This window comes from Hydra viridissima, unplaced genomic scaffold, assembly GCF_058129835.1.
Source record: "Hydra viridissima isolate aposymbiotic clone 2 unplaced genomic scaffold, HvirCarnegie_v1 scaffold_8, whole genome shotgun sequence".
Taxonomy (NCBI): Eukaryota; Metazoa; Cnidaria; class Hydrozoa; order Anthoathecata; family Hydridae; genus Hydra; species Hydra viridissima.
This window is the reverse complement of record NW_028324307.1, coordinates 10,112,830-10,136,287: the sequence shown is the minus strand read 5'-3', so window position 1 is coordinate 10,136,287 and position 23,458 is coordinate 10,112,830. Positions and strand designations below refer to the sequence as shown.

Here is a 23,458-nt window from a genome sequence, read left to right as displayed (position 1 = left end):
CATTACAACAATAACACATAGCAAAAGAATATTTACACCCTTGATCCTAAAATCCAGTGAAGATAACAAACCAAATTAAAATATGAAAGGCAAAATTAGAAAACCAAATTAAAGTTAACTATATTTATCTTTTTACTAAATATATAAATACATAAAAGTATATTTGTTTTTATATTCAATATTAGTTATTCAATTACTTCAAATTTAGGACATTAAAACACCCTAGATTTAAAGATCAAGGTTGCATACTCTCTCATACACATTATGCTAAACATTAACAGACATTGTGTTTCCAGAATAATTAAAAAAAGGCTAGACAACACAACCTAGCTCTAAAGCAGTAACACTGCCTGGCACTAAATGCTGCCAAGTCACACCTCTGCTATAAATACATCGCTTGGCTGGCAAGGTTATCAATCATGCTCAACATAATGCCAAGTCACACCACTTTGAAAACATGGAAACATAATTTAAACATATATACAACTATAAACAAATAAGGTTTTACATAACATATATAAATACATTTTATAACAATAATAAATGACAGATATATTTATCAAAAACTGTGAAAAAAAATAAAGTTATACATACAAAATGTCCTCATTACCTACAAACAGTAAATTTTCGAAATGAAAATCTCAAGACTATAAATTAAGAACATTAGAAAATATAACATTATTTGTGTAACACTTTTCACCTACCATACCTTAAATGAGATGTTTATCAATTTCGAAAAACAAACTATTAAATGCTCTAGTTCTTGAACATGCAACATATAGTTGACCATGAGAGAAACACGGTTTTTTGAGATATACCCCAACTCTATCAAATGTTTGACCTTGACTTTTGTTAATTGTCATTGAATAAGCCAATCTGACAGAAAACTGACGACGTTTCAGAACAAAAGGTAAATTGAATACGATGGAGCCAAGAGAATTCAAGGAACAAAAACCTGCTTACCATCAGAAACACCTGTCAAAACCTCTGCATAAATATAATTATTTTTAGATCTCAAAGCTGGGTTATGTCATGGTATTTTCATTCGAACTACCATGACATAACCCAGCTTTGAGATCTAAATTTCTAAGTAGCATAATTACACAAACAAATTTCAATTTTAAACAAGGTGGCATACCTGAAGGAGTTAAGCTGTTCAAAAACTCAATAGGAAAGTTATTTCTTTCATTAAGGTCATCAGTTTCAATTTGGCACTTAAATAAATTTTGAGCTCACCCGGCAGACATTCAAGCACTTTTTCATTGATTAATGATGAATCAACATCAGTTGGTATTAAAATCACGCGTTTAGAATAATCATTTTGATCAGCATCTCCAAAAATCTTTTCAACAATCGATTCATTTTCTCTAATAATGCACTGATTTGGTATTTTAATGCATCCTTTAAAAGGATCCTTCTCTTTGACAGGTATTGTTCCATTCCCAAGTTAAAAGGTGAGTTTCCACTCATCCATTTTAGCTATGGGAAAGGAAAAGGGATGGGAAAATTAAACGTGAGCATGCGCAGTGATTAGTTTTCCCATCCCATTTGAAAACTAATCACTGCGCATGCTCACGTGATTAATTTTCCCATCCCTTCCCCCTTCCCATAGTTAAAATGGATGAATGGAAACTCACCTTTAGTAGCCATTGAGAAAAATCACCTTCCCCATCTTGTACTCTCATATTTTCAGTTAATGTAAACTTTTGCACCTATTGCTAATGCAAAGAACATTTTATACACGATTCTACTATTTCAGCTGGTTGTCCTCTTTTCACAACAGGCAGAATTGTTAGTCAAGGTCAGAATATTGATTTTCTACACTTGGTTGCTCATTCAGTGCAGCAAGGATAGCATTATATACATTTAATTGATTGACAATAAGCAACAGTCTCATTTGATTGGCTTCGTCAATAGATTGTTGAACATTTTCATCAAAATTTTCTAGAATTAAGCCTATAAACTCATTAACAGGCAGATTGTAATCAGTCAGCGTTTAAAGCCATTTGTTCTGCTCCTCTAAAATACACTAATTGATTTTCAGGTAGATGTTTACAAAGTCACAACACTTTGAAAACACAGAAACGACATAATAAAAACATATGTACCAACTATAAACACAATAAATGTGTTTAAATATGTATATAAAGTTAAATATATACCTTATATACATATTTAAACACATTTTTAAAACAATTATATAACACATATTAACACATATACAAACAATAAAAAAACACTTTACATTATTATAAAAACACATTGATAAAACAACTATGAAGCACTTATTTCCAAATATACATACATATCAAAAAAGCATATATACAAACAATAAACGTGTGCAAACAAAAATTTTAAAAATGATGCGAGAAAATTTTAAAAGATTCAAAGTAAACAAAATATATTTTTACAAACAATACTCTTTACTTTCTTTTTTTTTCATAAGAATTGTAATCCTCATAACAAAAATTAACCTTTACATACAATAACATGTGACATGCCATGTGAGTGTTGGTACAAAATTTTAATTTATTTTTCTAAATTTTCTAAAAAAGAACAAAAATAGTTAATAGCATCACAGAAAATTCAATTTAGTAATAACCATTTTATGGAAATAGCATTAGTATAACTTTAAATAACATCCATACCCCTATTTTCCTTCTAGAAAATAAGATAATAAAAAAAAAACTGCAAAAAGAAAAACTAAAACAAACAAAATATAAACGATTTAAAAAATTAAAATCCTTTCTACTTTAAATCCTTTCTACTTTATCTAATAATAAAAATTTAAATCCTTTCTACTTTATCTAATAAAAATTTAAATCCCTTCCACTTTACCTAATAAAAATGTAACTATTTTATATACTTAACTCAATTATAAGATGATCTTAGCGATGATTATTTATCTTAATATGATTCTTTATGTAATATATCTGAACTAATATTTAAATTCCAAATCTAAATTAATAATTTAATACCAAAAGGAAAAAAGTTTTAACTCGCTTCATGGATCTTTTGCCGATGGCCGCGTGCATTTTGAAAACGCGCTCTTTCAAAGCCTAGTAACTTATGACGAAACGACGTTAAGCATTGAACATTAAACATTACGCATTTCTGTAGGACTTATATTATAGATTAGCTTTCTTCAATATAAATACACTTACTTGGTAAGGCAAGAAATAATGGATATTGCGAAAAAAGTTCGCAATATCCATTATTTCGCAATAAATGCCTCGTATAAATCAACAACGCGTTTTAGGTGAGAAATACATAAATGTAAAAGCAGAAAATTGTCAGCTTTTTATCTTATAATACAATTTTCATTTAAGTTTTTAAAATGGCTTTCATTAACCCAGATAATCTTTCAAACGGTGATCGAAAGTGAGAACGAACTCGGTTTTTCCCCTAAGATATTTAATATAAATATTGCTTCACAATGTGCTTTTTTAAATCGTTCACTTTGGTATTCAAGGACATTTCTTTTCAACTACTTTAGCCCCAGACTCCTCGTATTCTTGCTTTGAAACCCACATTTGCTGAAATGAACCCTAAAAATCAATAATTTTAAAATCACTAATTTTATTAATGGAACAAAACATTGAAAACGGAAAATCAGCTGATCTATAGGGACACACCAAAGAGTTCATTTTGAGTTTGACTGACTTACCAGTGAACCGAGTATTGAACCTCCTATCCATGAACTAAACCTCCTTTCAGATGATTGATTATTTGATACAAGTTTTAATCTCATGTTCTAAAAGAAGAAACCCATCAAGAGAAAACACATTTAAGAAGAAAATTAGAAATAACAAGCATGATTATCTCATTATTGCAACTATCATGGTGCAGTTACAGCAACTATCATGGTGCAGTTTCTATACCAAGTTTCAAAATTATTTTTAAATGTTTGTACATTTGTAAATAAATTTTATACATTTAATGATTAAAATTTTGTTAAGAAGCAAATTGAGAAAATTTAAATAATTTCCTTAACATTTTTTTTAAACCTATTGTTTGGCTATTTTATGGTGTTCTTTTAAAGTGAAAGATTAAAAAGGAGGTAAGAGGCATACATTTGGGGTTTTTTGAAGAAGCTCACGGTTAAGACGCTCAACAAAACCGTTAATAAGAGTGGCTCCTCCGACCACAACAATACTGTTGTAGAGTGCCTACAAAAAAATTAAAATGAACGTAAAATACAAACATTAGACTTATTGTCAACTTTTGTAAATAAGTTTAGTAAATTACATAGGCTTACCGGTCTAATATCAATATCGCACATTCCAATGCAAGTGTTAATCACATGAGGAGCGCCTAAAAGAGTGGTACTTTCGAAGCCCTATACATAACATAGACATACATACATACATACATACATACATACATACATACATACATACATACATACATACATACATACATTAGGGGTATTCAAAAAAAGTAAATTTTCAAATCTAAAAAGCCATACACCCTAAATTAAAAAATGAGCCTCAAAAAGTTTGAGCGCTATCGGATCACTTTTGACCCCCCCCCCCTCAAGCTAATAATGTAGGGGAAAAATGACCGGAAAGTGGTCATTTTTTGCCGTCTTAAAGGAGAGGGCTATTTTTTTTTTTCAAACTTTTTTTTTTCCTGCTATATGTATATAGGCCTATATTTTTATTTAAAAATATATGGTTTTTTTCTCACTTCTCAAAAATCTATGTTTGGTGGTATTGAAAATCATGAAAACTAGTATTTTTGTGGTTAGGTTAGGTTTATATATATATATATACATAACCAGATAAATAAGCCCTGTGTGTATATATATATATATACACACACAGGGCCTCTCTGACTATTCCCAAGACATGCTGGAGGGGGCAAGCAACTTCACTTTGCCAGAAAGAATGAACAGTGGTTGGTTGTGACCTCAGCAATGTCGTTTATCTATATTGAAAAATCAAAATGAGCAAGAATAAATAAAAAGATAAATTTCTATTCAAGTTTTATAACAGAAAAAACATTTGAAAATCTAATAATAATCAAGTTTAAATTTTTATCTTTCTCCGCATCACACCAAGCCCATCATTAAACTTAGTCTTTGAAATTGTACCGGATTTTTGTTCTGGTGACCTGAATACAGATCGAACTTTGTCCACAGTGAGCAATCTGTTGTGCTTTTCAGTTTCATCAGAATATCTATGAATATACTGCCCCATCATACCTATTGACCATTCTGAATGGTCATTTACAAAAATCAAAGTTTCAGCATATTTTTGAAAACTTTTGAAACATGACTGAGTATGCCAATAGTTTGGTGGAAGTGAGAGCCAGTCTTGAGCTCGTTGCTTATCAAACCCAATCATGTCAAAAATCAGGTAAGAAAAGACATCAACCAAGGCAGACAAGGATGGTGGTTTTTTCCCAATATTTGTATTCATTTTATAAATTTCCTTGATATCTTGCTTAACTTTATTCTCAGGTTTATAATAGTCAGAGCTAGGCATATCAAATGACAGGCTTGCTGATGCAATTTTTGCTTTCTCATCTGATGCTAACTCGTCATCTAGCAAAGCTAGAAGTATCATTGTTGAATCCAAATACCAGCAATGTTTATACTGAGACTCTAATACAGCATCGCCAGCTAATGGTTTTGTACATACCTTCTTGTACAGATGCATTTGATGTATGGCTGTAATGTCAAGAAAAGGATGACATTCTTTGATTGCAGATGCCATTTTGATGATATTCTCAGATTGCAGATGCCATTTTGCATAAAAGCAAACAATAAATTCTGTAATAAGCTTAATTTCAATTTTCAGTTTGTCACTTTCCTAAACAAATGTAAGTTGATTGGATAAAAGCTGAAGCTTTAGATAATAAATTGCTTTTCCTAAAAATCTTGCATGATGAATAGCACCAGTTTTTCTTACTTTATATGTTATAGGGGATAAGTGACAACTAATTCTGCAAGCTCACTTCTATCATCTCTTATAATACCTGGTTTACCAACGTATGCTTTGCAAAATGTTAATGACTTCATAGCTGCCTTCTTTAAAAGTGAAGCATTCTTAATTCAGTCACATGATGCCTGCATGCTATTTGGAGGAGATACTTATCCAGTTCTTTAGATATTCTGGAAACTGATCCTTTATTCGTCCCAGTGTTGGATGATGTTGTATCAAAGCATATTCCCCTAGTTTTTGCCGTAAGTTGATACTCCTTAATTAAGTCCATTACACCTAAGAACTGACCAGTGGATGACACTAGTGGAGGTACTCCAAATAGGTAAGTCTCTCTATTAATGTTAACTAAAACAGCCATTCTATCCTTCTTTAACATTTTTTCTTTGTTTAGCTCAAACAAGGTCTTGCCATCAAAATGAATTATACATGGATATGGAGATGCGTCTATGGCTGCTTTAACATCTTCTTTTGAAATGGTTGCCGTGTTTTCATTTTCTTTTTTCATATTTCTATATGCGGTAGACTGACTGCTTTTAATGTCTTTAAGATCAACACCTGATTGATATAGAATTGCATTTGTTACCTTCTGTAAAACATTTGGTGATATATCACAGGCTGTAGCAGTAAGCAAAACATTACCAGCAAAAATATCTTTTGGAATTTTTGCATTTACTGTGTCTGGGTTTTCAGAGACTTCTATATGATACCAATCACCTGGATTGAAATCAGACTCAATTGAAGAATCATCGCTTAGAATTGTGTCTATAAGTTCAACGTTGGGTATATCATCTCTCAAACTCTTAGGCTGTGAACGATTTTTCTTCCTGATACTTTCTTTTGCCTAATTTACATAAAAATTGTAGTTTTAGTTTTTAATTTAAGAATTAGTGGAAAAGAGAATAGAAGTTGAACCAGAGATAAAGAAGTTAATTAAAAGCAATGAATACCTTTTTTCTATACTTAATATCCTCTGAACCAATGACAAACTTTCTTTCACCTTTCTTCAAGAAATTTTAGATCTTCAATCTTGTCTTTTAGTGATCTTTTTTTATCTTTACTGATCATGTTTTTGAGATTAGAATTACCAGCCCAAAAAAGTTTTTTTATTTCTATCTCAAAATCGTTTGTTTAGCCAAATCACCACTAGTTCCCCTTTTTGCATTTTTTTTCAAGTTGGAATAGGACTTATGCAAATTAAAAAGTTTTTTAACTAAACTTAAATCGGTTAACACATCAAATCCAGCTTTAATCCAGGGTCTTTGATTTTAGACAAAATACATTCACAACAATCTGAACATCTAGAAAAATTTTTTTTAGGGGGACAAGCAATAATATTTGATATTGGTGCAGATCGACATTGTTGGTTATATATTAAATGTTGAAGAATATCCAAGCCTGTTGGAAGTTGTATATCTAAATAGAAAAATTTAGACATTCTTTAGTAAATATTTTAGCAACTAATGACTCATTATATAGATCCAGTATTAATAAAAATGTTTCTACCTGATATAGCTGGTTTTGCCTCTTTTATAATAAAAAGTTCCTTTTTCATCAACCTAAGTTGTACTTCACTCATTTTTAATGTTTATTATATGTACTATTCTGTATTTATTAGAAAAATTTAAAGTTATAAACTACCAAAATTTGCACGAAAATATAAGTATATAACATTAGGCGCAACAGAAAATACATTTAAAAAATATCAATTTTCATGACTTTCAATACAACCAAACAGATTTTTGAGCGGTAGGAAAAAAACCATATATTTTTAAACAAAAATATAGGCCGATATATATGTAGCAGAAAAAAAAAATTGCCCCTCCCTCAAGACACCCAAAAATGACCACGTTTCGATCATTTTTTCCCTAAATTATTAGCTTGAGGGGGGAGGGGGGTCAAAAATGATCCAATAGCGCTCAAACTTTTTGAGACTCATTTTTTATACATTTGCCCCAAATTTAGGGGGTATGGTTTTTTAGATTTGAAAATTTACTTTTTTTGAATAACCCTAATATATGTATATACATACATACATACATACATACATACATACATACATACATACATACATACATACATACATACATACATACATACATACATACATACATACATACATACATATATACATGCATACACACATATACAACATACATACACATAACATACATTCAAATATTCATAACAAGTTTTATAACAACTTTTGCAAAATACAAAGAGCATAAACACACTAAAATGGAAAGTTGGGAGTGGGGCAACGAACTTCAACTAAGTGCAATATTATATGATAATAAATCCATTTTTGAGTATAAATACTTTAATGTAAATACTGCATTAATTTAATGTAACTGTTATATTATTTTTTTATGTAAATGTTACCTTGATACTTTTAATGTGGGTAGTATCAAAAAGACCTTCACTAATGCGAAATCTTTCAATTCCAATCTGACGATTATAGCCGTTAGGAAACTCATAATGTAGACCTGGAACATTTTCCAACTCACTAAAAAAATTGTAAAAATGCTGAATGATAAGCAATCCCAATATTAAAATGACACCATAGAATATGTTAATTGGCTATGTCATTTGCTTTAAGATATATACTATAGTTTTAGATGTAATGATCCTTATTATATTCCAATGAATCAAAATTCTTTTGGTACTGATTAACTAAAATCTCATTAAAATAATTTTTTTTTAAATGCTTCAAAAATCTTAAAAAAACTCTATTGCTTCAGAGATTACCTGAGTTCACATTAGGTTATCATATGGGGTTTTAAAGACCATGAATGTTTTAAAATCACAACAAAAACTCCAAACACAAGGAATAAAAGGTGCTGTCAAAATTGATAAAAGAATAGTTAGTATAGCAAAGGTTCAGCTGTTCAACATCCCCAGAAAGATAATCTAAAATCACCTGAAAGTACTGTTAAAGACAGAACATGTTTAACTGAAAAAAAGCTGCAAGAAATCTTCATAAAAAATAATTGCTTTAAAAACAGCAATTATAGAATCAATTAAAATCTGTTAAAGAGCACAATGATTGACACAAATACAGCTTTGTGAAAAAGTTAAGAACCACTAAATAAAAAAAATATTTTTTTCAAAAAAATTTAATTAACTTTTATTCTAAAGATAATAAAATAGTAATTTTTTTCAAACATTAAATAGAACATGAGAAAAAAGAAGATTTTTTTTCTTTTTAATTAATTAATAGAACCTGTAAAAATAAGGATTAAATTTTATGTGTTAATTTTTTTATATATTTTTTTGTAAAAAAGTTAAGAACCACAAAGAATTTTTTGTGCTAAAGCTTTTTCAACATTTTTTAAAACTATTTTTACCTTTTTTGTTTGAATATTCTATCAATGACCTAAGTCATTACCAAAAAAGCAATAAAAATATTTAATTTCAAACAAAAAAAAAGTTCTTTTTTGAAAAAATGAGCAGAAAAGCTATTACCTATGAAGATCGTGTAAAAGTGGTGCATTTTTTCCAGGAAGATAAATCCGCTCGTGAAATTGGAAAAATAATGAAGCGATCACATAGTTCGGTGCTAACAATCATCAAAAGATTCAAAGAGATGAAATCTTACGTTGATCGCCATCGTTCTGGAAGACTGCATTTGAGGACACCCAATGATGATTGCTTTTTAATCAGGTTGGCGAAGAAAAACAGAACCATGCCGTCGCATGAATTAAGAAGGGAATGGAAACTTTCAAATGGATGTTAAGCATCGGCATCGCTTGTGCGTAGGAAACTATAAGCTAACAATGTTATGGAAAAAAAATGTTCTAAAACCGTGACTTTTCAAACAACATATAAAAAGGCAAAAATAACTTTGCCAAAGCATCAAAGAATGGTCTAAACAAAAATGGAGAACAGTAATGTTCAGTGATGAGATGAATATCGAAGTTGATAACTGAAAAAACCAAATTATGATTTGCAGGCAGTCTTCAGAAAAATATAATCTTGATTGTATCGTTCAAAGAACAAAACAAGGTAGCGGGTCAGTTGGAATATGGTGCTGCATGACATACTATGGTTTTGGTATATTTAAATTATTTGATGGTCGACTCAACTCTATTTATTACGCCGATATTTTAAATAACAACATGTTACCGTCAATTGATGCACTTGAGCAAAGCGTTCCGTTCATTTTCAAGCAACACAATGCACCATGTCACAGGGCTAAAACTGTCTCTGAATGGTTCGAAGGCAAAAATATTGAGTGTCTAAGTTGGCCACCAAACAGCCCAGATCTAAATTGCATTGAAAATCTTTGGAGTTGGCTTGATAAAGAGATTGCCAAGAAAGCAACAAGGAGCCTTGAGGAGTTGTGCAATATTTTACCAGCAATACTTGGAAATGTTCCCAATCATATTTTAGAGAATTTAATAGACTCAATACCAAATCGTATAAATGAGTGCTTAAAAATTGATAGTAGAATTTAGCGGTATTAGGTAAAAAATTTTTCACAATTTTTTTTTAAATAAAAATTACCTATAAAACTTTAAATGCATTTTTTTAATTTGTTTAAAGGTTTTAATCATTATTAATATTTTTTATTTTGTTTGTCTATTTTCTAAAATTTATTATTATTATTTTTTTTACCAGAAAAATATGTTCGGTCAAATAAAAATTTAAAAATAAAAATAAATTTTGATTTCTTTTTTTTTGTGGTTCTTAAACTTTTCACAATACTGTAGAACATAGTGACTTTCAGTGGAAAAATTGAGTAAAATGAGTGAAAGGACTTTAAATTAAAGAGTAGTAAAGAGAAAAATTATGTTAAATAACTGACTCTTAACAAACCGAATAACTGGTATTTTAACAAAACAGTGAATGAGAACATGATTAAATAAGCAACATCATGTAATTTCTGAAGCAAAACTCAAAAATTCAGAGCAACTGAGGAATGCAGTTTGTTCATTCTACGCTGATATACATCTAAGTTCTATAGTTTCTAAGTTGGAAGATTTGATTACAAGGCAATGATTAAAAACAAAAATTATGGAACTAAATGTCAGTTTTATGAAAAATTGTGAGATTGAACAAAAAACTTACCTCTGTATAAATGGACTATCTGAAACTTGTAAACAACTTTTCTGGAAATCTCGAACTAACTCCTGAAATTTAAAGTCAGTAAAACAACAATAAAATACACTTAGTACATCTTTCTGCCTGTAAATAATATTTTGGTTTAGACAAATCATTTATTTAAAATGATGCTTAATATTTCATCTTAAATCATTAAGTGTATTGAAATAGTTTTAGAGCTTAATTTTACAGGCAGGATTAAAACATTGTAAAATATAATTTTTTTTCAGGGATTTACTTTGCAAAATAAACTTTATTATTAGCAATTTTTCTTATTTGAACAATATTCAAAAAATTCAAACAGTTTTCAATTTTTAATAATTTTATAACCTATGTATAGTTAAGCATTAGAAAAAAAAAAAAGGGTACCAAGCGAACCCTGGAAGTGGAACTAAGGAAGTAGAATTATGGAAAGTGATTCAGAACATAAAAGAATTATTTTAACACAAGCTCTAAGTTCAATTTAACACAAGCTCAAAGTTTAAAACAACTTGGAATCTGTTGAGGTAAAGAAAACTAGTTTATAAAGTCAATGTTGCATTAAAATGTAGAAAATTAAAAAGCCAGTATCTTTAGCATTTAATTTAGTTTTACTGGGAACTTTGTCAACATCAGAAAACTACTATGATTATATAATTAGGTTGTAATACATGAACAACATAGCTCATGAATATTATCTTTGTTTATACTATTTTTAGATTAATACATGAAAGAATACTATCAAATTTAAACTATGACAGTGATGGCAAATGAATGTGCAGTGTTGAATTGTTTAACTGGATAAGATAATTTATATATAATTTACTAAAATTTTTAGCTTATTTACAAAATTTAACAATAAATCTAAGAAATACAAATCTCTATGTAACACCTTTTTTTAGTCTTCCCAATTTTGAAGAAAAATGGATTAAGTTTAAATAACAAAAGACTGAAAACCTCACATTCACATGCATGGATCAAATTGAATCAATGTTTTTAAAACACAGGGAGCAAGTCTACATACTCATATATTATTATGAGTTGAACCCTGTCCCTACAGAAATTTACTAAATCAGGCCAAAATAACGGATTACCCTTGTGAGATCTTAAAAACAACAAAAGATGCGTATTGAGGTATTCTTTGATGTATGTTTCGGTGTTAATTGTAGTAAAAAAAACAAGAGGTTCTTTCACCACATTCACAAACTACTTGCCAAACTAAAAAGTTTTTAGCTAATTTTTGCATTCAAATGCATTTATATTTGGAATTCAGTTTCCTGCAATTATTTGCTGAATAATATTTGCGATTAGTTGCTGGATGACAAATTGCAACACTTTCTTGCTTTTCTTCTTGATGAGGAACTTTTTTTTTTATAAGATTTATAGCCATAATTTCCACTTGTCTTAAATTTATTTGCTAAAGTTCAAACAGAAGTCTCCAGATTTCTGTCTAAGGGATCTTTCACTTTTTTAACAAGATCTTGTGAAATAAAACCTTTTTTTCATCCACTTCCTGATTTCCTTTTGATTGTACCAGTGTTCATAAATCATTTCACAATGCTCTGCACTGTTCTTAAAACAATCTGCAAATCTTTAGAAATTGTTTTGATTGATACACCAGGATTTTCAACAAGAAAATGTAAAATTTTTTCTTGCTTCTTATTTTGATTTGATGACATTTCAATTAAAACTAATTGTTTTTTAATAACAGAGTTGTGTAGATCTTGAATAACACTAATACAATGACAATTTAAAACAATTAGCTATTTAAAATAATTTGCAGTTACCATAAACACCACATCAGAACATGTGCAGATTTTTTCTGGTACATGTCTTACTCAGTGAGAAACTACCATCCCAGATGATACCCATTCATTTAAAGCAATTGATGAGTTAATAAAATGTTAACATGGTTGGCAAATTAATTCTTCTAATGAGTTTAGTTTTCAAAAATACAAAAGCTTTGTTTTATTTGTTTTTTGTAGAAGATGACTCAACTATATATTGAACTAATGTTGATAATAACTTGCATATCAAACTACATTAAAATGGTTGTCCACTACCAACTTCCCCACAGGTTTAGAACTATACAAATAAAAACTGAGAAGTATTTTTGTTTTATTATAACCTCTTATTGATGGTAACTTTAACTAATGGTAACTTATATTTCTTATTCAACAATCGGAAAGTTGTTCCAAAGGTTGCTAGTGCAACAATAATTTACAGTCTGTATTTAAACTTCAACAATCAACAGCAAATAGTTCCTCATCTAAGAAAATTTTTGATCAACAGAAATAATAAACAATTTATTGTTCAAAAAGGAGAAGGTGCCTCATATAAAGCATCATCAGTCAATAACAATGCTAGATGTTGCTGCTTCAAATGGTGAAAAATGTCTATCCATCAGCTTTTTATAGGTTTATATCAGCCTTTCGAAAAAGAAGGTAGTACTATTGCTCAAGAAGACAGGAAATATGTATTCCAACATAGGATGGAGTTCTGAGTTATGGTGTCAAAAAGACCCAACAGTTTTTATAAAACAATATGGCTCTAACACTTTTGGGCTCTTCCAGATTTGGGCTCTTCCAAATTTGAATCCACTTGATTATTCAATATAGAACATTTTGCAGCGCAAGGGATGCAAAAAGATCCACTCAAATGATCCATTACAAAAGCTTGGAACACTATGTTAAAAAAATACTTCATCATTATTTTCCAGACCTTCTGTCCATGTCAAGAGGCTGTCATTGAAAAAATGGAAATCTAATTGATTCTTAAAGTAGGCAAGGCATTTGTCTTGAACTTTTCTTTTACAACCATCTATCAGAAGTGAATTTTTTTGTCTGTAAAATTTCATAAGTCTAGTAAATAGCCTGTGAATTGCTGTCACATCCTGTATATGAACTTAAAAAAACTTAATTTTTACTTGTAGGAAATTTATTATGCTGATATTTTAAAAATATAAATATATAAAAAAATATAAATACTTAAGAAAAAATACAAACATTTAAAATGTAATTAAAGAACAAACTATTTTTAAAAAATACAAAATTACATTTTTCATGTAGGATTTATATGAATCTGTGAGTGGAGGTAAATCACGCAAAGTAAATTCAGCTGGAGCTTCTTCCTCAACTTGTTTCTACATAAAAATAATAAAAATATAACAGTTGGCTAATTGTATAAGTGTTTAAAAAAAATAATAAAGTTTTTTAAAAATTTATATTTTTTAAAGCATTAGAAAAAAAGTAACCAAACATGAAGTAAATTTTTTCTTGCTTAACAGAAACCTGCAATAAAACAATAAATTTGCAGGCTTCATTCAAGAAAGGAAAAATTGTGCTAATTTAAAAAACCTAAGATAAAATTTAGTAAAAAAAGATAATAGGCGCATTATATGTTAAATTGATTTCAATTAAATTCTTTCCTCAGGTAAACAAATGATGCACTATTTTATCCAGTATTTATGTAGATCTTGATGAGTTTAATTGCATTTAAGGATTTTTAAAACAGTGTGTATGCAGTTGCAAGAAAACTACTGCTGACCCCAAGAGATAGGCTCAAATAACAAAAAAATGAATGTTGAATTACAGCAGCCTTAACAAGATTAGTTTCCTACCCATACAGTTTGTACAATTAAACTGTAAACAGAAGATGAAGTAAAATTCCTCGGCCATCTTGGGCACCAAACTTAAATTGAGCCTATTTGGGTTTGAACTAACACAGAATTTTAGTAAAAAGGTCTACATTACTTCAATATTGAACCTAAAATAAGATATACAGTGATTTCAAAAAAATAGAGGTACATTAAGATTGATAATTCCTTTTTCAAAATGCCATAAAAAATAACTTCATTTCATAAAGACTTTTTATTTTCATGACAGGAAAAATGTTTTTCTATATAACTTATGTCACTAACAAGTTCACTAGTTCATTACTTTTTTATTAACTCAGTTTTATCATGTGCACATAAAGACACCAAGAGATAAAATTTTAAAAAAATAGACACACTATTTTAAATTGATTTTTATTATACTATTTTCTCAAACTAACTGTAATTCATAACTATTTTATCAACTAATTTCAAAAAATTACTAATTATGACCAGCTCTGCTACATTTAAAAATTTTGTTTTAAATTTTTAAAATCTGAAAGTTAAGATGCACGGATATGGATAAAAAAGTTTGCAAAGATGGCATCAGAATCAGTATCAGAGGAAATAACAAATGAATTAATAATTTCGAAGAACTGCGTCAGAAACATTCTGAGAACATTTAAGACTTTGTTGGCATCCGATATTAACCAGAATCAAAAGGTCATAAAAAACTACAGGTCACAAGAACAGCCTTAAATTTTATCAAGCAACAGCCAACCCAAGCTTATCAAGCAACAGCCAACCCAAGTTATTGTGAACTTATCAAAACCTTTAATTAGAAAACATTTTAGTTCAAAAAAACATTGGTGTTTATGAAACAATTAGAAAACCAATGATAACAGCCAAGATTCACAAGATTAAGGTGATGAAAGTAGAGAATTGCTTGATTTTTGGAAAAGTGGAAGCACATAATTTTTATTGTTGAAAGTAAATTTAAAGTAACAAACTAGACCTCATCTAGAGAAGAGTTTTGATCAGAATTTGCAACAATCTTGGTAAATCAATGTATAAAATATGCATTACTAAAAAAGTATGTGGAAAATATTTTAAATATTTATGTTTATTATTGCTGTGTCAATTTTAATTAAACATAGTTTTTTATTGATTTATTTTTTATTTCAATAACATTTTAAAATATAACTGTATGATTTAGTATGACATCAAGGATGCAAGGTCTATTTAAGAATGATTTTTCTTAAAAATAAAAATATAATAAGGTCAATATTTATTCTATGGTACATGAGATAGAAACAGTTGAAAACAAATTAAAAATCACATCACTTTTTTTATTATTTTATTGATATTCATTTTGGTGTAAATGAAGGACAAGATCATCATCAACATGTTTGACACATCATCAAAATACATCATCATTATTTGATTTTTAACCATGGAACTAGAAAGATATTGGGGTCAACAAGGTGATTATAGAGTTCTAAGTGTTTTAAATTTTTCTATTAGTGATTTGTAAGTTCCAGGAGCTTATAACCATGGCTCTCAATAGAAATTGAGAGCTATTGTTGTTGCATATGGTTTAATAAGACTGTAAGGAAATTTTCAAAAATGTGTTTAGATTGCATAAGTTCATAACTTATCATTTCTATATCATCTCAACATTTTACAACGAGTTGTTAAAAAAAGCTTAAAATAAAAATCACTTCATCTGAAAACCTTCAAAAATGAACAGTGAGTAGTAGCTATGGAGAAAGAAGCACACAGAGAAACATGAATGTAATTATGAACAAAGAAGAGACAAAAGAAAAATAATTTCAAAAAAAATAAACAGCACTAATTTATTGAACTTTATATTCATTTGCAAAATTTTTAGTCATACTTTTGATTTGATCATATAATATGGAACTACATCAATCCCCCACTCTTGAATCAACTCTAAACATTGACTTGTTAGAATATCGCCAGCAATTGGTGAACGAACAATTCCTTTATAAATTAAAAATAAAAGTATTCATACCTGAGTGTTATATTTTTATAATACCATATTACACTAAAGAAATAATCTAAAAAATTTCCACTAATTTATAATTTACAAGGCCTTAAGCTTCTCACAATATTCACAAGTTAATTTTTTCAAGAACTGATACTGAAAATTCACCTCAAAATATTGGTATAATAATATCTGTTGGTAAAATGAGAAGCATTTTGGTAAAAAAAAATAACTTGGTAGAGTAAGAAATATAAAATTTTGTAAAACTTTATATTTCTTACTTTACCAAGTTATTTTTTTTACCAAAATGTTTCTCATTTTCTCAATTTAGTAAAAAGTAACAAACAACATCAACAACTTATTTCAATAACTTTTTATCTTCTACATATATCTATAGAAAATGTAATTTTTGTTAACTAAACATCTCACCTCTTTGTAAAACATACCCATCATGCACAGGTATAGCGCTTGTTTGAGTAGCACCAGAATCAATTATAACACCAGTGGAACGACCATGAGCATATGCTGCCAATACTGCATTTTTGCACACAAAAAAAGCAGGAACATCATATTTTTCAAACATCAGTTCTGTTAATTTTGCTCTCTTAGGTTTAGTATTCCACTAAAACCAAAAAAAAAACAGAGTGAAATTGGATTGCAAAACTTTTACAAGCAAGTTTCCATACATTTTAAGTGTAAAAATATTTTGCACTTAAGATAAGAGAGACTTTCCTTCAAACAAAGAAACTTTAAACTTACTTATACTGATCTTACTTCTATTGATCAGTTGCAAATTAATTATCTTAAATAACAAAATCAAATATATCAAATAACAAAATATTTAGATTGATAATAATAAACTTACTGAAGCTTCAGACATAAGTACAGGATGGGCAGATGAATCATCTTGTATATGCTCCTTGTATATATGATTAAGCAATTGTTCAAATAGATCCCAATCTTCAATCATACCATCTTTCAATGGATTGACAATCTCTTTATTACTGAGAGGAAAGAAATGTTGAGGATCAAAATGATAGCGTAGGGCAGGTTTCGCTAACTTGTTATCTTAAGAAAAGAAAAATAACTTTTGATCAAAAAAACTTTAATACAATGCAATAAGTCGCAGACATTTCACAATCCATTTACAATGCCTGAACCTTACTCATACACAGTTTTGTTAAGCAAAAAATTTTATTTGTTTCTTAATGCTATAATCTTATAAATTTGCAGAAAGGTTTTATATGTAATGGGCAGACCTCACTGACCTTAAGGAGGCCAGTAATACTTTACCTCATTTATATTAATACCATTCAATCTAGATTAGAAGATAATCAGGCAACATCAAATACTACTATTAAAAAAAAGGAATCATTTAATGCTAATGACCTGACAGGCCTACTGCTAACAGTACATTGAGGGAGTAAGATTCTACCTGCTGACTGGTAGTGAGAATGTTGATTGGTTTGCTTTGAAAGTATTTTAGGGAGTGGTGTCATGAAGTTACTCAATGTTACTATAATAACAAGTAAATTTGGTAAAACCAACATCTGCTGTTTTGAGTTCATCAAAAACTGGCACTTGGAAAACAAACTTCAGTTTATGTATTTTGACGCCATGGAAAAAAAGTAAAGCTGGAGCATGTAGTTTACTTCAACATAGCTGTAGAAGCTACTTATCTGTTTGCCATGTTGATATCACATAAATGAGCTGATTGTAGTTTCAATCTAAAAATGGAATGTTCATCTGATGAGTTGAGTGATATTACATTATAGCTCTAGGTTCAGAGCCTCTGTTATATCAAAAATAAGATACAGCTTAAAATACTTTCCTGTTTTGAGGAGTTTTATTTGATATTTGCTGAAGTGTCTGGACATCAGCATTTTAATGAACTCACAGTGAACCTGTGCCTATTAGTACATTCTCAATGTTTGTTCTGTAAAAGTGCTCAAATCTAGTTAAAGTTGCAATCAGTTCTGTTGAACAGCAAAATTTCTGCCATCACAGGGTACAACAGCTAAAGTTTATCAGTAATACTGCTAAATGTTGGGCATCATTGATGTAAAACTTTAATTTCCTGGTAACAAACCATGTGATTCATCCCTAATTGTCTAACACATTAGAGCAGTATTCAAAATTTATAACAATATCTTTACTCATTTTTTTAATTGGCAATGTAAGTGACTTTTTTAAAAATAAATTTATATAATTGATGGATTTTCTGTGTCATTTTATCTAAAGACTTTAATCATCATATATGATAATTAGGGTGGCCCAAAAAAAGGTTACCTTGCTGTCACCATGTCATGGAATAGATTTTGGCCATAATATTTACTTTGTGCTGTGGAACATCTCATTCTCTATACATTACAACTTTAAAGCTTGAGGTGGTAACAGGTGACAACTTTTTAAAACTTGAAGTAAAACAGGGAACTGAAGCCTTTCATCAATCAGTGCTTGGATTTCAAGGACTATACTGAAAAGAACCACACTCAAGTCAGATATTACAAATAACTTTCAAGAATACATCAGGCTAACAATGGTTATCCTTGACAGTCTACCATCAACAATTCACTGAAGAGCTCCTATACCAATTCATCATGCATGCTAGATTGCCAAACTACTGGATGCAATTAATTTATGCCTGTTTCATGATCAGTGTGATGTGTTCAATCTCATAAAGAAGGAAGAAACTGAACTTCATTGGTTCTGAGGTTCGGTGTCACTACATTATAGTGAGGCTTAGGCAAAAGCTCCACTTATCACTGAGGTTCCAGTACAAGACCTGTTACACTAAATAGAACTGGGAAGGTACAAATCAGTTGATTGTTAAATAAGCACCACTGCTAGGAAGTCTTAAAAAATCATTTGTGGTACCTTCTAGATGAGACTGTAGGCCTAGCCATGTTCTACAATAAACATTCTATAGCAGATAAGATTGTTGACAGAATATTAACAATCTTGCTACAACCCTCAAAAAAGAATCTGCCTGGGGGATTTTGCAAGCCAGCAAACATGTTCACAGCTGTTACGCTTAAAGATTGGTGAATCCTTTCTGACAATTCCACCAGAAACATTGAATGAAAGTGAAGATTACAAGCAAGGAAAGGAGAGGATTCAGAAGTTATGAAAGGTGAAAACACAGCTAGGAGGTGTGTAAAGTTATTTAAAGATCTCAACCAATTTATCACAAACAATGAAGAAGAAAAGTGATTCCTTCTTCAAGTGTTTGAAGCAATTCAAAAAGCTATCCCCCTTAAACTTTAAAGTCTGCTATTGATGGAGTTATTGCTGCCTCTAATGTAAAGAATGTTATATGAAGCAAGTGACAAGCTGAACATTAAATACCACCTATTGATTCACTGTTTGTAACCTCTCAGCAGGCATTGTCACTGAGAGCACTGGTTACTGACAATGCCTGTTGAGAGGTTACAAACGGTGAACTCTTAGTTGAGTCTCACTAGTCTGTTTAAGTAGTTTTCAATTGAAAGTATTTATAAGTCATTATGCTTTGTTCATATAACAAACAATGATATCCATGGTGTATCATTGAGAGTTCAATTACTTAGTTGTAAGGTAAAAAAGTCTTTGAGCATCATCATTTGGTTGGAACAGTGAAATTTGTAAAGCTGAAATATGTTACATAAGTTTTACAATAACAACATTAACCTAATTCCATTGCTTCATCTTGGTCATTAATTACACCAATTGATGTAGAAATCTCCCCCTAAAAAACAGTATGATATAATGATATTGCAATAGATATTGCAAGGTTTAATAATAGCAACTATAATAGTAATAATAATACTATTAACAATAACAATAATAATAGTAACAATAGTAAATACAGTTAACAAAATCATAATCATGATCATGATCATCATGATCATGATGACATAATGTGGATTTCAATATTGTTTACAGAACTAAAATGAAAATTAATTATTGTATACAGTATATTTAAATTCATTTAATTGGTAAAACCATTGATTTAAAGTTTAGCATAAATCACTTTGTTTACCTTAGGTGAGTCCTCACCAGCATAGCCAACTCTTGTTGAGTATGAACCAACATCAAATACTACAGCACCAACTTCATCTATATTTTAAAAAATGAACTGGAAGTTTAAAGGGTCTTATTTGACATAAAAATAATACACCAAAAACAACTCAAAATCATTTGCATAGGTGAAGTCACATTTTGTGAGGATGATTTGACTAATTTTATGGATTGAAATGCCTTGTTTGTTAGAAAACTACTAGTTTTTATGAAAAAACTATCTTTGTTGAAAATTTACTTTTTACTTTTTTTTTTCAATTTAATAAAATAAATTTTTAAAAAAACTAGCAGATTAGTTCCAGCTGCAGCTTTTTTTTTTTTTTGAAGATTTTAAATACAGAGTGATATTTTAAATACAGAATGATATTTTAAGAATTTCCAAAACAAAAAAACTTGAGAGAACATTTTTGTCTGAGAATTGAGAATCTTGTTTGAGGAAAAAAAAAAAAAAAAAAAAAAACATTTTATTTTTATGTTTTCTTAAATAAAGCCAATTGCTTGTTACTTCTTTCTTTCAGGTGAACAAAGTTTTAACTTTTTAATTTTTCAACTCTTTTAAACTACATCACCAAAAAGCTCTTGAAACACTCCTCATCCTGTCTGCTGAGAGTGGATAGGATGATTACCATTATAAATTCTTCATCATCATTTGATTCATGGTTATTATCTAAAATTTTAACTACAATATCAACACTACAAAGTGCGTAAATATGTATTCTCGTGTTAGCATTAGAAATCAATAAAATTTGGCAAGATGTCAGTGTCATTAACATCTCTAATTTGTGTATCTATAATAATTCTCAGTTTTCCTTCTAACTGTCAGATGACAGTACTATGCTTTCAAGGATCTTAATATCTCTTTTGAAAAATAAGATCCTTGAAAGTAAATTGTCATCTGACAGTTGGAATTTAGAAATTTATTTGGTGGCAACCACTTTAACCACATTGCTTTTAATCCGCAATGCTTTTAATATTTTCAATTTATTTGAAACAATTATTTATAAGTCTGAAATATATGACAAAGACTTAAATTTCTTACCACCACCATATACTCCTCCACTCATTTTTGTTTTTATTTCCTTTAAAAATAATTTCACATAAATAAATATCTGCATAAATAAAATACATTTTAAATTTGATATAATTTAAATAGGACAAAAAATATACTTTAAAGAAGTTTTTGCACAAAACATTGTTTATATATTTTATGTTAATTTCTCTCCAAATAAACATTATCAGGATTTTTTTTCTATAATTAATCTAAGTTACAATATTTGCAAAGTACAAATTTTAATCAAAAATTACTATTACACATCAAAATTCTGTTCTGAATGCATATTAAAAAAAACGTTAAACAATAGCAGTGAACTTTTGCTTTGCCCATGAAACTCCAGTTAAAACAAATAAAAATGAGACTTTTTTCTTTAAAAAATTAGATATATTTTGAATTCAAAACATGTTTTGAATTCAAAACAACTGTGTTTTTTTTTTATCTGACTAATAAAATGTGATATGTCATATATGCTATTATATTACATTTATATTACATTACATTATATTTCATTTGGGAAATTAAAACCTACATTGGCGGTTTCAAAATCTACACAACCATGACGGAACTACTCTTTTACTAACAGGCTCTTAGTACAAAAAAAGGCCCAAAATTGATGATTTGTATCAAGTCCGAACTTTCGTTTGAACTGCTGGCTATTCAAACGAAAAATTTAAGAGAAACTGACTATAATACGGTAAAGTCGAAATAAGGAAAGGAAGAAAAATGTTGAAGAATTTATGTAGATTTTCTTGAGTAACATCGTGTTTGAAACTATAGAACGAATACATGTGAAAATAAACTGGAATTATTTTAAATTTAAAATATTTTAAACGAATTGTGTTGAACTGAACGAGTTCGGAAATAGGTTGAAAAAATCAGATGTTGGAAGCCTGTATGGGATTTTACCTTCACACTTGTTTTAATAAAACTTCACACTTGTTTCAATATAAACTTCAAGAAAAAAGTTTTACAAAAAAAGTGGAAAGCAACATTTCATGATTTTCACTTTTTTTTGAAAGTTTGAAAATTTCTAAGTCTAAAAAAATTTTTAATTCAAGAAAGGATCACAATGAAGTTAAAATACAAAAAATATAGTCACTAAAGTTTTGTGCAGAGTTTAAAAAAGCATCGTTCCTATTTTAATTTTATTTATTTACTGAAAAAACCTAAATATTTCCTTTATGTTTTAAAAAATTTCTTATAATATGCGAGCTCGAATTAAAAACGAGGAAAAGATTTTGAAAATATTGGTATAAAATTTGGTATAAATTTTGCTAAACGATAACCGTAACTTGTTTAATAAATAAATTTATTTAATAAATAAATGACCAGTGGCTTCGATGATGTTCAATATTTTTGATTATTTTGCGAAAAATTAAAAAACTACCCGTTAAAAGTGCTAAAAGAGTTAGTTTAACAATTCTTTTACGCAAGGTTATATTTAAAAGGCACAAAAGCGATAATTATGCATTAAGGTGGCTCACCCCCATTAAAAATCAAAAAAAAATTTTTTTTTTTTTTTTTGAATTATGTTATATTAAGCATCGAAGTACAAAATTCATAATATATTTTTACTATTATATGCTTAAAAAGTAACAAAAAATACCGTTATTGTGGTTAATACAGTTTCCTACTCCTTAGCAACGCCATAGCAACGGTGTAAACAACAAATTTATTCATTACTTCTTGAAGGTTTTAACTTAAAGTTTTGAACTATT

At 29.0% G+C, this 23,458-nt stretch overlaps 2 protein-coding genes and 1 pseudogene across 2 annotated transcripts in view; all 3 read right to left on the bottom strand.

Annotated features, from left to right (window-relative positions):
- Nucleotides 1-23,458, bottom strand: part of LOC149884966 (uncharacterized) — a 748,071-nt gene that overhangs the window by 468,908 nt on the left and 255,705 nt on the right. The gene's annotated exons all lie outside the window — the stretch shown is intronic.
- LOC149884991 (actin-like protein 6A) lies at nucleotides 3,112-22,252 on the bottom strand. Its single transcript, XM_090095988.1, has 13 exons — nucleotides 21,726-22,252; nucleotides 20,649-20,725; nucleotides 20,297-20,354; nucleotides 17,493-17,695; nucleotides 17,057-17,249; nucleotides 16,517-16,623; nucleotides 14,083-14,169; nucleotides 11,016-11,077; nucleotides 8,328-8,451; nucleotides 4,259-4,339; nucleotides 4,074-4,169; nucleotides 3,668-3,754; nucleotides 3,112-3,548 (listed from the first exon to the last, which is right to left on the bottom strand). Exons 1-13 carry the CDS (start codon nucleotides 21,799-21,801, stop codon nucleotides 3,468-3,470), a joined length of 1,332 nt encoding a protein of 443 aa, XP_089952114.1. The 5' UTR covers nucleotides 21,802-22,252; the 3' UTR covers nucleotides 3,112-3,467.
- Nucleotides 4,906-7,637, bottom strand: LOC149884992 (uncharacterized; annotated as a pseudogene).